Here is a 14522-nt window from a genome sequence, read left to right on the forward strand (position 1 = left end):
ATATGGACAATATGGTGACGCTGGAGGTAGTCATTCACGACACGAGCGCGGTGGGCCCGGGCATTATCATCTTGAAAGATGAAACTTCGACCTGCACGTTGAGCAAAGGGCAGAACTATCGGTGCCAGGATGTGGTCACGGTAGTACACACCAGTGACCCTTCCTTGAACAATATGCAAGCCCGTTCTGCCAGCCATGCTGTCTGACGTTAACGTTAGCATGACGCTGATTTACACACCTCCAAACGCCAGCACGACTATCGGCGAAATCCAGAGTAAATCTGGACTCATCTGAAAACATAACACGTACGCGTCCATCGATGATTACCCCAATTTCTACGCTGCCTACACCATTGACGCCTGTTTGCCATGTGCTGGCGAGTTAATGGAGGCACAACACGCGGTCGTCGCGCATTCAAATGGGCTGCATGTAGACGATTTCTTATCGTTTCGGGTTTAACTCGAATTCCTGTAACTTGGTACAAGTTTACAGAAAGCTGATTTGCCGTTTGTCCGCTATTTCGCAGGACCTGTGTACGAATGTATCGATCCTGGGTTTGTGTAGTGGCTCTAGGATGACCTGAACGAGGTCTATCATCAACATTGTGTGTTTGTTGGTACCGGTTTCACGGTCTGCTGATCACAGACTATGGCACATTAAGCATGCTGGCTACTGCTCGCTGTGTAGAACCCATTTGAAGCATGCCAATAGCAAGTAGACGTTCATCATGTTGAAGACGTCTCATTGCAAATTAAACGTAACACACTAAAGCAAAGATACGCTAAACAGTAAATCTTATGAAAGAACCGATAGGAAAGCAAACACGGATAGGATAAACCAGCACGTGGCAGTTGTCATCAACCCTTCCTTGAAGTGTCAAATTTGACAATGAACCCCTCCCACGTGTATGGCGCTATTGCGTGTCGCTCAGTGGATCTGTTGGGGCAATAAGTTCTTCATCTCTGAACATACTCTAAAAGCATGTCATGTGTCCATGACTATTCATCATATCACAACCTGCATAGGTATTTGCATTTCAATATCTCCAACTTTTTTTGAAGAGTACATAATTTCTTCATAATCAGGAACTCGTAAGGGAAATAACTCGGCGTTACAAATTTGATGAACAAACAATAACACTCTTAAAAATGTATATACATTTATAGCTTATGTAGCCCAAAAATAAATAAATACCGACACAAATCCAGCAACAAAATTTACAAACAGTATAAACATGATAGCCTACTGTATTTTCTATGGAATGTAGGCATGAATGTTTCCTCATATTTAACATTTATAATTATTCGTTTAATAAAAGTTCTTCCATTCTTTATACCATTCATGCAGTTACACAATGATTATGATATGGATAAATAAAAACATCATTAATAAATGACCCATGTGTCACACCATGTGAAGGTTTCCTTCTAAACCCGTATCTTGGAAATAAGTTCCATAGATTTCATTGTTCTTCTACGTGCTGTGTTAGGCCGTATGTTTTAATAAAAAGTACAGATCGGCGAAAAACACAAGCGTTCCAAATATTAAACCACACATCATTTGCTGAAAGAGATTAATAAGCTGTCAGAAAAATATGATATATCATTGAGGATAAAGTGATCAGGTTGCTGGATTAAGTTATAAGTGTTGTTGCTAGCATTCACATTACGGATACGCGATGCGGACCAGGAATTTACGTTTACCAAAAGTCTCTATTGTGTCGTATGCTTATTCCTTTGGGGGTGGGGTGGGGGCACAGTTAGTAAGATGCTGGCTCGTTATAGTCTGGAGATCGCGGGTTCGCTCTCGGTGTTGACCGAGAAAGTTCATCGGGATTTTCCGGCGTGGATTTTCCTTGTCAGTGGTGCAGATCGGAGAGCTTGACAAGGACAGCTGTCTAGTCGTTCGGATGGGACGAAAAACCGAGGTCCAGTGTACACATTGGCTTGCATGTAAAAGATCCCTTGCCAGTTGGAATTCGATATAAGAGTAGGCCGTAGCGCCGCCGTCCAGGCAAAATTTCCCTCATAGCACACTTTCACTGTATGGCGTATGCCCATCTTCATTAGCCCAGTCGGAGCAGAATAGTAGGACGTAACACCCCATTTCATTTCATTTACTCCTTATATACATCATATACTTACCATTGGTAATGAATGACAGACTGAATATTCAACAGATTTATATCCGAAAGCAAACCCCGCTCCCACGGTAACTATAAAATTAAATACCGCTATCATCTGTCTATTTAACGATTTTACTGCAAAGAGAAAAGTACTATTTTATAGAAGCTGGAAAAGGGGTGTCCTACTAATCACCGACAAGGACCAACAACTGAGTGCTATTGTCAATATCGTCCAGGGTATTTCAGAAAGTGACCGACAAGGAAAGATATGTTATAGATATGCATACATTGTATTTTACAAATCATATCCAAAATCTAAATGATTTCATAAACATTGACCAAATTATGGATAAGTTAAATTGACGAAAAGACGCCCTTGTCGGTGATTAGCCAGACCGTATTTGTCTAATATTCAATTATTAATAATTTTGTCAATTTCTAATGAAATCGTTCAAATTTTTGATATGATATGCAGAATGTGCACACACATATATATATATATATATATATATATATCATAGCTTTCCTTGTCGGTCACATTTTGCAATGTTAGGCGCTATTTACAAAAGAAACGCTCTTATTAGTCCTTGTTGGTGATAGTAGGGCCGAAAAAGAGGCATTACGACTTTCAACAAGAAACTAAATGTAATTAATTTTGAATACTATGTTCGAAATAACCTTAAATATAATTTAGACAAATGCAAAAAAAATCGAATTTCATCAAAATAGACCAATTGAGATATTTTTTCCCCATTAAAATATTCATTGATTCAGCACTTACTTTCTTCACCGAAAGTTTCTGTTTTACATCTCTGAAAAATAAACGACACAATATGTTTAAATCCCAAAATGTCTGTTGTATTCCATAATGTCCAATTTCAAAATGAGAAAATCCGATTAATGGAGGTGAGTGGGGCTGAAAGAAACATTATCTGCACTATCATTAGGAAAACAAATGTAATTACTTTTAAATAATATCGCGATGTATATTATTATCGAAAATCCGGGCACTGGTCTAGTATACTAAGAAAAATATATAATAACCTCCCTGAAAACCGTCAATACACATTTTAGATATCATCGGAAAAGAATTATGGTCTCTAGAGGATCCACAATGTTCGTATATGCATTAGTTAATTACATGCTTTGCCACAGCAGCTAAGTTGTCCGGGGAGTCAACTAGGGTTGTCTCATACTTTTTTTTCTTTTGTCAGAAATAATAATAATAACAAGGTTTTATATAGCGTCCATGTTGACACACGCTAAAAACGCTTTAGTAACATGAAAGGGTATCGCTACCAATATAAAACAATTGTCATTTGACACATTACATTTGACGTTTTACATTTAACGTTGGAAAAGACATTTTAGCAGAGCATTGAATATTGGGAGCATACCCTTCCATATAGTAATGGCTCTACTGGTAACACTGTCGAAACAGGAAAATGTTTAGTGTGGATTTAAATTTAATATTGATTTTTGATCTGTTCTGTCCAACCTCGTGGGTTTTCTCCGGCTCCTCCGGTTTCCTCCCACTGCTAAAGACCCCTTACGCGTACGCGTATTATTAAAATAAAATTGAATTATGTGTTAGTCCCGAAATGAACTAGTTTGTGTCGAGTGGACGTTAAACCCCATTTCTCTCTCTCTCTCTGTTGTGGAAGTTCATTCCATAATCTATACTAGCTGAACTGAAGGACCTATACCCATATGACTAAGTTATAGCTTGGAATAACTAGTGACTGTTTATTTTGAGATAGCAGTGATCTAATAGGCTTGTAGTCATATAAGAGTTCAGATACGTATTGGGGAGCTGCGTTATTTCGACATTTATACACTAATGTTAATATTTTGTATCTGATTCGCGCGTCAGCAGGTAACCAGTGTAGTGAAGCTAGCACATTCTAGATATAATCAAATTTATGTGTCATTGTCAGTATTCAGGCTGCAGTATTAAGAACTTTCTGAATCGTGGCTAGAGGTGCTTGTGGGATTCCAGAGAGTAAACTATTGCAATAATCAATCCTGGACAAAATCAATGACCTCACAAGTAGTTTACAAGCGTCAGCAGTGAGATAGTCTCTGATGTTGCATACACAGCGTAAATGATAGTAGCATGTACATCATACCATGTCAACCTGAGTTTGCATTGTAAGAGAAGGATCAAATATCACTCCAAGGTTTCTAAAATTTTTGGAGAAGTTTATTTCTGAATTAACAATAGTGATCTTAAGATCAGGTAGTAACTTTAGTTGTTGTGATGAGCCTACTAAAAGAGCTTCGGTTTTATCGTTGTTCAATTTCTCTTTCAAATAGTGTTTAACTACGAGCGAACAGTCGGTGGTTTTTTGTTAGGCATCTCTGATTAGCAGAGGACTAGACACACCAATGCGTTTAGTGTCATCAACGTAAGAGTAGTGCCTCTGATCATAGCCATCGACCACAGTCCCCAAAGCGGTTGTATAAAGAACAAAAAACATGGGTCCTGATACACTGCCTTGCGGTACGCCACAGTCAAGTTTAGACGATGGAGATTTAGCCTCATCAACTAGAACTGTTTGATGCCTGTTACTAAAATATGATGCGATACCTAAAGGCGGTGTACATGAAATCCAAAACTAGTTTTTAAGTCTATTGCATAGAATCGGATGGTCCACAGTGTTGAACGCTGCAGATAAATCCAAAGGAGTAAATGATGCTACATTCCCTATATATCCACTGCACACTGTAGGTCGTTGATGACCCTCAACACAGTTGTCTCCGTGCCATGATAGGGTCTGTAAGCAGACTGAAACTTATCCAACAACTCATATTTCAAAATATGGAATTGAAGACGGAGATTTACAGCTTTTTCCACAATTTTGGAAAGGAATGACAAGTTGGACACAGGTCAATAGTTTTTGAGAATATTGCGATCAAGAGACTGCTTTTTATTAGCGGTCTCATCACAGCTTGTTTGAACACCGATGGGAAACATTCAGTACTTAAACTTAAATTGACTAATAAAGTAATAGCAGTAAGCAGAATGTCTAGAAGTTAAAGGAGTGGCTAGGACGGTAACGAATCAAGTGGGCATGTCGTTTTGTTGGCGGATTTGATGATCTTTAAAATGTCATCCTTACTAAAACTCTCAAACTCCTTGAGTGACACAACACTTGTCACGGGTTTACTTGTATCACAAGGCTTCCGTGATCAGTAAAACTCCTTTCTAATCTTCGAGGCAAAAAAGTCAGAGAAAGAGTTTGCCAATTCCCCGTGATCGTCTGAATGTGGTTGAGTGGCTACGGTTTTGGTACCAAGCAATGATTTCATGAAGTAATGATACTTAACAAGAGCGATGACATCTTCAGTCAGTTAGTCAAGACAATAGCGCGATTTAGCCTCTCTGATAGTTGTAGATACCCTCGCTTTTTCATCTTTATATAATTCCCGATGTACTTCAAGGTATGTAGACCTCGATTTCCATTCAGCCAAACGACGACTTTTCTTCGCATCGCGTACCTCGGCGTTGTGCCAATTAATACAAGGTCGAGGTATAATTTGTAACGATTGGGGCCTGCTGATCCAGGATGATGAGCAGCGTCCTGTTGTACAGAAGAGCAAGTTCATTTGGGTCTTAAGGAGGGTTGCAAACATTTACAACACACTAAACTCGGATTACGAGCAACAACCCACTTGGCCTCTAGTTCTGTCCTATTCTATCATTTAGTATACAAAACATTTAATGTCAATTGCCATAATCATGTAAGGTGCCACAAGTTCTCTTGATGGAATTTCACAATATATGAATTGATATGAAGAGACATCAATTTGAAGTCGATCTTCTCTTGCTCTGGAAGCCAGTGAAGTGATCTTACTGGGGTGATACGGTCTCTCAAAGGAGTTCATGTTATGATCTGCGCTGTCTTGTTTTGTATGCGCTGCCGTTTATTTATTGATGTTTTATTAATTCTGGCAAGTACACTATTGTAATAGTCCAAACGGGAAAATACAAGAGAACGGACTAGTGTTGACGTGACAGAAGGAGAAATTAGATTTCGGATGGAACCAATATTGCGGAGATGGGACACACATTTTGAACGAACGTCGTCAACCTGTTTATTCAGAGGATGAAATACAGATGCTGGAGTCAGCAATTTTCTTCCTGTTGATAGACTCAAATTTATAACACCAGCAAAAGCTGCAAAAATAAATTGGCAGGTAATGGATCGAGCTCACATGACGTAGACTTGGATTCGCGAACAATATTTTGAATTTCAATTTCGGTAACGACCCTGAATTTTGCTATTTTTGCGCCAATGTATTCTGGTGATGCTACAGGAGACGTCGATGTTCTAAGACTGTTACGAATGGTATCAATCTTATTAATGAAGAAATTACTAAAGTCATTTGCGAGCACATTAATTATAGCGTATGTGGCCGCCGTGGGAATTAACACTGTGAATCCTTTGCCATTCTTGCAAAGCTTGCTCAAGCTGATGTCGGTTTGCGGAAGGAGGTGTCCGTTGCCTCAGCTGCAGATCAAGATGATCCCAGGGGCGCTCTTTTTGGTTCATGTCAGGAGAACATCCTGGCCAAGATAGTGTGTGGACGTTAACATTAATCACGAACCAGTCTGGCGATATGTGGTCGGGCATTATCATGCTGCAAAATGGTAACCCTGTGTTGCTGTTGCATGAATAGCGATAAACACGAACCCGCTGGAGCGACTTTCGTCTGTGAAGAGCACACTTTACCAATCACGTCGCTGCCATCGTCGTACAGTTCATGCACATTGCAACATGTGCTAACGGTGTTGAGGCCCAAGATCATTGTAATACCAACATTTCTGAGACGGCGGTAGACAGCGGGTCTCTGTTATTTCATACCGGATCATCGCTCTGTCACTCCGGGTATTTATGCAACAATTATGTATGCATGTGCATCTCCAGAAAATACCTACAATCATGGTGACAGCGTGAAATTCGGGATCCTGCGTTGATGACTGTGATCAAATGTTTTCTGGTGAAGTAACATTATTATATAGATAAAACTGGATTTACAGGTGTCAACTTTCTTTTGTTCGGTTGTTTAGTTCAAACGTTTTGGGTGAAATTATGGGTGTTTAAATTTTTGACAAGATAGTATCGGTTTTCCAGTACCCTTGCTACGATAATAAACAAAGAATGTATCGATTATCCATTTTAATGTTAAATTATTAAATGCCGACGGTGTTCTAATCCATTCAATATCAAGACCATCCGATGACTAGAGAGTTGATTATGGGTGTGGCATCTAGGTAAATGCCTAATTAATAATTTATATAACATTTATATAAAAAAAACTGAAATAGGAAGATTCAACTTTTGAATAATGCATCCTTAATAAACAGAATACGTTTACAATGTGAAACTAAAGAGCTCTGTAGTCGTAGAGCTCTATGGACCGGCCAGCGGCTAGTTCCTTTAAGAACTGTCTCTGAGCGGATAATAGAAACTTTTGGCAAGCGTAATTTCCTGGTCCGTATCGCGTATCCGTATGGATTTTGCGTGTGACGTCATCAATGTCTGTGTATTTCTCATACGTGATACGGCACACGGATACGGCAGCACGTATGGAACGACTTTCATACGGAAATGGTCCGTATAACACTGTCGTCTTTTTCCCGTCTTTTTTGCTACTTTTAGACGCTGAAATGTTGCATCATAGCGTTTTTATGAATCTGTGTGTATCCTAGAACACGAAGGTGTATATTTGATGTGATTTTAACAGTGATAACGACTGGAATTTAATCATTATTTTTGATGGGTTTTTCTCGGAATTTTCATATTTTTCCCGCCTGTCTGCATACTGATTGATCTACGGGCTAAACTTTCTGAAATAATACACTAGTGAAATCAAAAATTGCTAAAATCTGCCAAAACTCTAAAACTACATTGACGCAACGTATCACGTATACGATACGGATACGGGATACGGATGGGAAAAATCCGCTTGCCAAAAGTCTCTAATGTCCACTGACGACAGTTCCTATCCGTCCCTATATTGCTGCAATATGAAAATACGGTAAAATACCGCTCTTCTCCGGCTGTTTTAGAACCCTTACCTTCTATTTTTCACCGTGATTCTTTATTTTTCACCAAAAGGAATCATTTCTCACTATATTTGACACAAATTTATAATAATTCAACACCATTTCCAAGTAGAATTCGTAATGTTCGAGATTCGTAATGGCTGATCAGTTCAAACGTATTTTGTGTATGTTTTTAATTGCAGAATTCTACTTGAAAATAGTGTCACTGTTGAATTATTTTAAATGTGTGTCAGCTGTGGCAAGAAATGATTCCTTTGGCGAATAAAGAAGAATCACGGTGAAAAATAGTCGGTAAGGATTCCAAAATAGCCTTAGCCTTAGAACAGAGGTTGGGAAGAATGTTTTTTTCATATTGCAGCTATAGGGACGGATAAGAACTGTCAGTGGACATCGTCCGCTCAGAAACAGTTCCTAAAGGAATTGGCGAAAGGCAAGCAATCGACGGTAGAACGGGCGCCGGACAGTCAGACTGGGATGACAAGATATTCACGAAGTGCTATTGTTATTTTACCTCTGATAAGTTCACGTTTCTGGTCATTTCTTTGTATTCTCTGTTAGCTTGTTCATTTCTTAGTTTTTGTATTCTAGCTTCTAATTCTGGATTCTGAAAATATATCAATATTAACGTTTATTAAAAAAAACCATGGCATGCTGGGGCACAATTACCTGGGAATTGGATACCATTTGCAAACGTCTTTACAACAACAAGATATAATCTGTGTCTTTCATAACGATATGCATATAATTGATTAACCTCTATGATACATTTTTTAATTGATTGCATTGTAAAGTAGTTTGTGTTATACATACACGTATTTGCCTTTGGTAGGAGCGGATCTGAATATGGATTCGCTTTGAAATTAGTCTCTGCAAATCTTAATTCTTGTCAAATCTGAAATCACCTCTCCAATATAAAGTTTGGAAATACCCGCGTTCTAGACCGAAATAATTATTGATTGATTGACCTCTATATGATACCTTTTTTAATTAATTGCATTGCAAATTAGTTTGTGTTATATACACAGTAAAAAAAGTTAAGCACCCCCCCCCCCCCTTATTTTTCACAGAGGGGTGAACTTCATGGAAGTATGGTATGAAACTGAGAAAAAGAAGATAAGCAAAACAAATTTTAATTAAAAGAACAATCATTTGGTCATTTGGAAGTGAAGTTTTGTAACGGTATGAGCACTCAAAGTGCATAAAAACACAGAGTGAAATTGAAATGGAATTTCATCCAAAAGACATGGTGTTTAAGTTTCATCACCCGGTAAAAGCAGCTTAAATAAAGTGGATCAGTGTCCCAGGAATCACAAAACATCAGTAACGTGTGCTGCAACCAGTGCCTGAATAAATGCAGCCACTCCTCTTGGCATACCCCTAACCAGGTTCCTTAATAGCTCCATCAGTATCCGCTGCCACTCCTCGTGAAGAGCTGCCTCTAGTTCCCTCAGGTTTTGTGGAGGAGGATTCCGTCGTTGTACTCGACGGCCCATTATGTCCCAAACATGTTCGATTGGGTTCAAATCAGGAGACCTTGGTTTACAGCACGTGAACGATGAGGTCGTGCATTGTCGTCCATGAACAGTCTACAGTCATAGGGGAAGCCTCCCCAAACCATTACGGATCCCCCGCCAAATGGTACTCTTGGCAAAATGTTCCGGGGGGGGGGGGCAAGAAGTGTATTCCTAGTCCTCCATACGCGGGCCCTCCCATCAACAGCCGTATGTAACTAACGTACGAAAATTAATTGGTGGCTAGCTTTTTTTTTCGCACGTATACAGTGAATGGCCATTTTGCTCAGTAATCCCAGCCAGAAAGAATTTGGCTATTTTCTAAATTTGCGTTAAAGTTTAAAATATTTGTTTACAGTGAATGGCCATTTTGCTCAGTAATCCCAAACAGAAAGAATTTGGCTATTTTCTAAATTTGCGTTAAAGTTTAAAATATTTGTTTTAGAACTTAAATAAATTAACTATTAGTCAATCCCAACGCTAACAACTTCAACAGATTTGATTGTGTATATCTGAAATAAACACGACCGACGCACAAAATAGTGCCAAGATGGCAGTCTCTATGAACAACCATTTGCAGACGCTGTCATTGAAGACGACATCAATTCTATGAGTTGTAGTGTTATTTTTGTGAAAAATCATTGGAAGAAGAGAGAACATGTTGGGACTGGACAAATTATATAGTCTTTATGGGTGCAAAGGAAACAATGTTGTTTACAATGTAACGTGCTGTTGACCTCATGACCTGTGATGTGTAGATCACGTGATATGGATATCATAGCTATTGACTGTGTCTGAGATACTTCTCCGCAGGTAGCGTGTCTCAGATGTTCAGAATAATCAACAGCATGCAGGAGGAAACGACTTTCGTCGATCCGGTGTATTCTCCTCCATGATCTTATGTTCCACCGCTACCTGACGCTTGTTGTGATTTGTGAGCTGTGGACGCTTGATGACTCTTAATCCAACAGCTTTGAGGCGGTTTCTCACAGTCTGGTTGCTCAAGCGGCGATGGGGTAACCAGGCCTGTTTCAGAAGGGTGCTTGAACCAAATGGCTGGCGTCTAACATGCCGTAACAAAGCTCTATCCTCCTGGGGCGTTGTAGCTTTAAGTTATATTTTTAAAATTTATTAAAATAAAGCCTTAAAATAGATGATATCTATAAACAGTCCTACCTCGTTAAAGAATAATCCTATTAATCCTATAATTCACTATTGCCAGTTGAGAAATTTGCAAAAATATCATTTTCAATTTTAAATTCAAACGTTTGAAGATAGCCCATAGGCGTACGGGGAAATTTTTGACTGGGGGCGGGCGGTGGTGGTTGTTGCCCAAAAAATGTAGTTAGGTTCTTAGTATGTTACATAATAATAAAAAATTCGCTGTTAAATTGGACACATTCAAGAATACAATATTTTTTTTATACAACTTTGACATGGTATTCCATGGGGGGGGGGGGGGGGGGGGAAATAGAAAAACAAGGGAGTTTATTGTGTTATTATTTCCGGGGTCAAAGGATTTTTAAGTGGGAGAATAATACCTATGATCGTATAATAGTGAGTTGACAACCTGTTGAGGAAAAGTCATAGAAATAATTATGTTTTGACTTTCTTAGAAAATAGGAAATTATCGCTTTAAGGCTTATTCGTAGAGCGTCGCGCCTAATAACAGCAACAAGATGCGTAGCGCTTGGGATCCAGTGTCGTTCTTGGTCCAAAAATCACGTTAGTTAACTTCGTAAGACTGGAATCTTTCGGAACTTTGAATAAAAAATTCCAGTTGGTTTACCCGAACATCGATAATCCAGAACAAAACGAACTTTATTTAGACCTGTAAAACTAGCTTACTATCAGGTAATGATCAGCATCGACGCCTTTAATGATAATAAAATGTATACATCACAAACTTACTCTTGTTGGAGGAGTGATTGTAGGTAGATGCAGGTCACTTTTGTCGAGCAATGTGTGGAGATATGTATCATCCTTTTCTGTACAAAGAGAAAAAAAAACAAAGTTAGGTCTAATACTTTTCATTATTATTTTTAGCTGTGTATGTTTATCAAATAGGTGTTTGCAACCAGGGATTTTCGGGGCGATTTTATTACATCGACTGTGGCTTACCTGTAATACGATATAGAAAAAGCTCTTTAAACACTCGCGTTTGCAGCTGCATTTTTATTGTTAGACATTAAAGTCCGGCAGAACTATGGCTCAACCTGGAAATTGTATAAGAAGTTTTTTTATGATATATTTTAATAGTCGAGGGTGTCCTCTTTCAGAATCCCCTCTAACTCCCATAGTATTTAGTCTAGGATGCTAATTTTTGGGGCCAAGGAATATACTGAAATCGTTAGATGATAGTAAAATCCAAACTGCCAGAACATATGGCCCTATAACTCGATAGCGGCGGTTGGGGTCGCTTATTTCACCAAACCAAACTATATCTAGAGACAAACTATATATTTCTGGACACAGGAGCATATGAGTGATGCGATAACACCACATACATGCCTACCAGGGGTTCCAGGACGACATGGGTTGGCCCTGAAAAGAGGGGCACAAGCTGTTTTTTGGAATATTTAAAAAACAAATTCTACCCGCAAAACACGAAAATAACCCCCACAGAACTAGGTAATGTTCAGTTTGATCGTTTAGTCTTGTTTCAGACTGCAACCTGCGACAGCACAAGCGCAAAATGCTGTACATTCTAAGCCATCACTAGAGCAGCTACAAGCAAGCGTACTGCATGGGCTGTCACTCTTGCATCCACATCTGATGAGCCACATGACAGACTGCTGAGCAAGCTGACGGTTGTAATGTTCTCAATTAAGAAAACCTTCACCGATCAATACAGTTCCAGATCAAGTTCCGACGGATTACGATCTTCCAGAACGCCTCACAACAACTTGGTGGTGACATCTTTTTACGTTCCCTACAAATTCATCATTCGTTGGAGCAAGACTACCTTGTTTTTGGTGGGGGTGATGACGATACATTTCCAGTTTTGGATACCTATATATACCTTTCAGCGTGTTTCAGACAACGATTTACAAGAGCTCTGTCCATAACATGCTGACTCGCCAATCAAGGAAAGAACAACCGTTGACATTGGTCAAACTACGGGGAAACACATGTCAATTATCAACGAAATCCTGCCAGCTCATGCGCTTGATATGACAGTTACATGCTGCTATACCTCGTGGGGTAATGAACAGCTTTGAAGTGGTGAGAGCTTGCTTGTATTCTCTCTCACTTGTCGGAGTAGTAGACGCTCCAATAGAAACAGTGCTTACACAGGCTACTGTATTTATGTCTGCTTGTTATGGACAGAGTTCTAGCAAATCGATGTCTGAAACACGTTGGAGGGTATGGACATCCAAAATTGGAAATGTATCGTCATCATCCCCACCCAAACCATGTAGTCTTGCTCACCGAATGATGCATTTGCAGAGAACGGAAAATGAGCTCATCATCAAGCTATTGTTTGGCGTTCACTAAAGATGGTAATCCGCCGGAACTTGATCCGGAACTGTATTGCTGAGGGAAGGATATTTAATAATTATTAAGAACAATACAACCAGCAAACTTGCTCCGGAGTCTGTTATGTGGCTCATCAGATGCGGATGCAAGAGTGACACCCCATGTAGTACGCTTGCTTGTAGCTGCACATATTATAGTACGCTTGCTTGTGGTCTTGCTCAACGAATGGTGCATTTGTAGAGAACGGAAAATGAGCTCATCACCAAGCTATTGTTAAGCGTTCACTGAAGATGCTAATCCGCCGGAACTTGATCCGGAACTGTATTGCTGGGGGAAGGATACTTAATAATTACTAAGAACAATACAACCAGCCAACTTGCCTCGGTGTCTGTTATGTGGCTCATCAGATGCGGATGCAAGAGTGACATCCTATGTAGTACGCTTGCTTGTAGCTGCACATGGCTTAAAATGTACAGTATTTTTCGCCTTTGTTGTTTCAGCCAGGGACACGACTAAAGGATTAAACTGAATATCGCCTAGTTTTGTGGGAGTTATTTTCGTCTTTTGCGGGTAGAATTTTTTTTTTAAAATGTTAAAAAACCCAGCCTGCACTCCCCTTTTCAGTGCCGGCCCATGTGGCCCTGGAACCCCTGATACTATGTGGTGTTGTCGTATTACTCATATGCTCCTATATCCAAAAATATACAGTTTGTCTCAAGATATAGTTTGGTTTGGTGAAATAATGGCCCTCAACCGCCGCTAACTTTGTTTGTACACAATTTCCAGGTTCGCTCGAAATATTGGGTTTGGCGACGGACTATTAGAACTACATAAAAGAAACCAACAAAAAGAAGGCAAATCAAGTTGCCACGCATATATTTCTGAATAACTATATTTCATGTCAAATGTCGTTATTATACAATACAAATTGGTGGCATCAACAATTATTGACACGAACTATCTCCGAAGCTGAACGTATATACACTAATGGTTTTCTATTGGTACGAACCTGTAATAAGAAAGTCACGTATTTTCTTTACTAGGTCGAATGTGATCGTCTTCTTGTTTTCATTTCCTAATATAGTTTTCAGTTCATGTTTTAATCTTTCCTCACATCCGTCACAATCTACCACCGTAGAAGCATAATTCTTTATTTTCTCAGTGAGAATAACCTCCGGCTCGTAATTCTCCATTTCCCTGAGTACTGGCCCTCTTTTCTGACTGGACAATCAAGTCACGTTATCTGATGCAACTTCGCCTAAAAGCTCATCAACATTCCTGAAAATCCAAGCAACAATCGGGAACAAAACAACTAGTAACCCAAAGGTGTTGA

General features: G+C 39.3%; 1 protein-coding gene across 1 annotated transcript; it reads right to left on the reverse strand.

The window, feature by feature from the left end:
* Nucleotides 1–1142: 1142 nt before the first annotated feature.
* On the reverse strand, nucleotides 1143–14436 carry LOC126823701 (transmembrane protein 199). The gene is made up of 6 exons (XM_050552656.2): nucleotides 14199–14436; nucleotides 11621–11697; nucleotides 8710–8802; nucleotides 2907–2937; nucleotides 2145–2260; nucleotides 1143–1563 (listed from the first exon to the last, which is right to left on the reverse strand). The coding sequence occupies exons 1-6, from the start codon at nucleotides 14380–14382 to the stop codon at nucleotides 1486–1488; spliced, it is 579 nt and encodes a 192-aa protein (XP_050408613.2). The 5' UTR covers nucleotides 14383–14436; the 3' UTR covers nucleotides 1143–1485.
* Nucleotides 14437–14522: the final 86 nt, after the last annotated feature.

This window comes from Patella vulgata, chromosome 6 (genome assembly GCF_932274485.2).
Source record: "Patella vulgata chromosome 6, xgPatVulg1.2, whole genome shotgun sequence".
In the NCBI taxonomy this organism is placed as follows: Eukaryota; Metazoa; Mollusca; class Gastropoda; family Patellidae; genus Patella; species Patella vulgata.

Excerpts from the sequence above, each read along its gene's own strand:
- LOC126823701 (XM_050552656.2), bottom strand. The coding sequence starts at position 14,382 with ATGGAGAATTACGAGCCGGAGGTTATTCTCACTGAGAAAATAAAGAAT. Across the intron at positions 8,803-11,620 it reads CAATCACTCCTCCAACAAGA|AATCCAGAATTAGAAGCTAG; the intron begins GTAAGTTTGTGA and ends ATATATTTTCAG. Across the intron at positions 1,564-2,144 it reads TCTGTCATTCATTACCAATG|CAAATGATGTGTGGTTTAAT; the intron begins GTAAGTATATGA and ends AATCTCTTTCAG.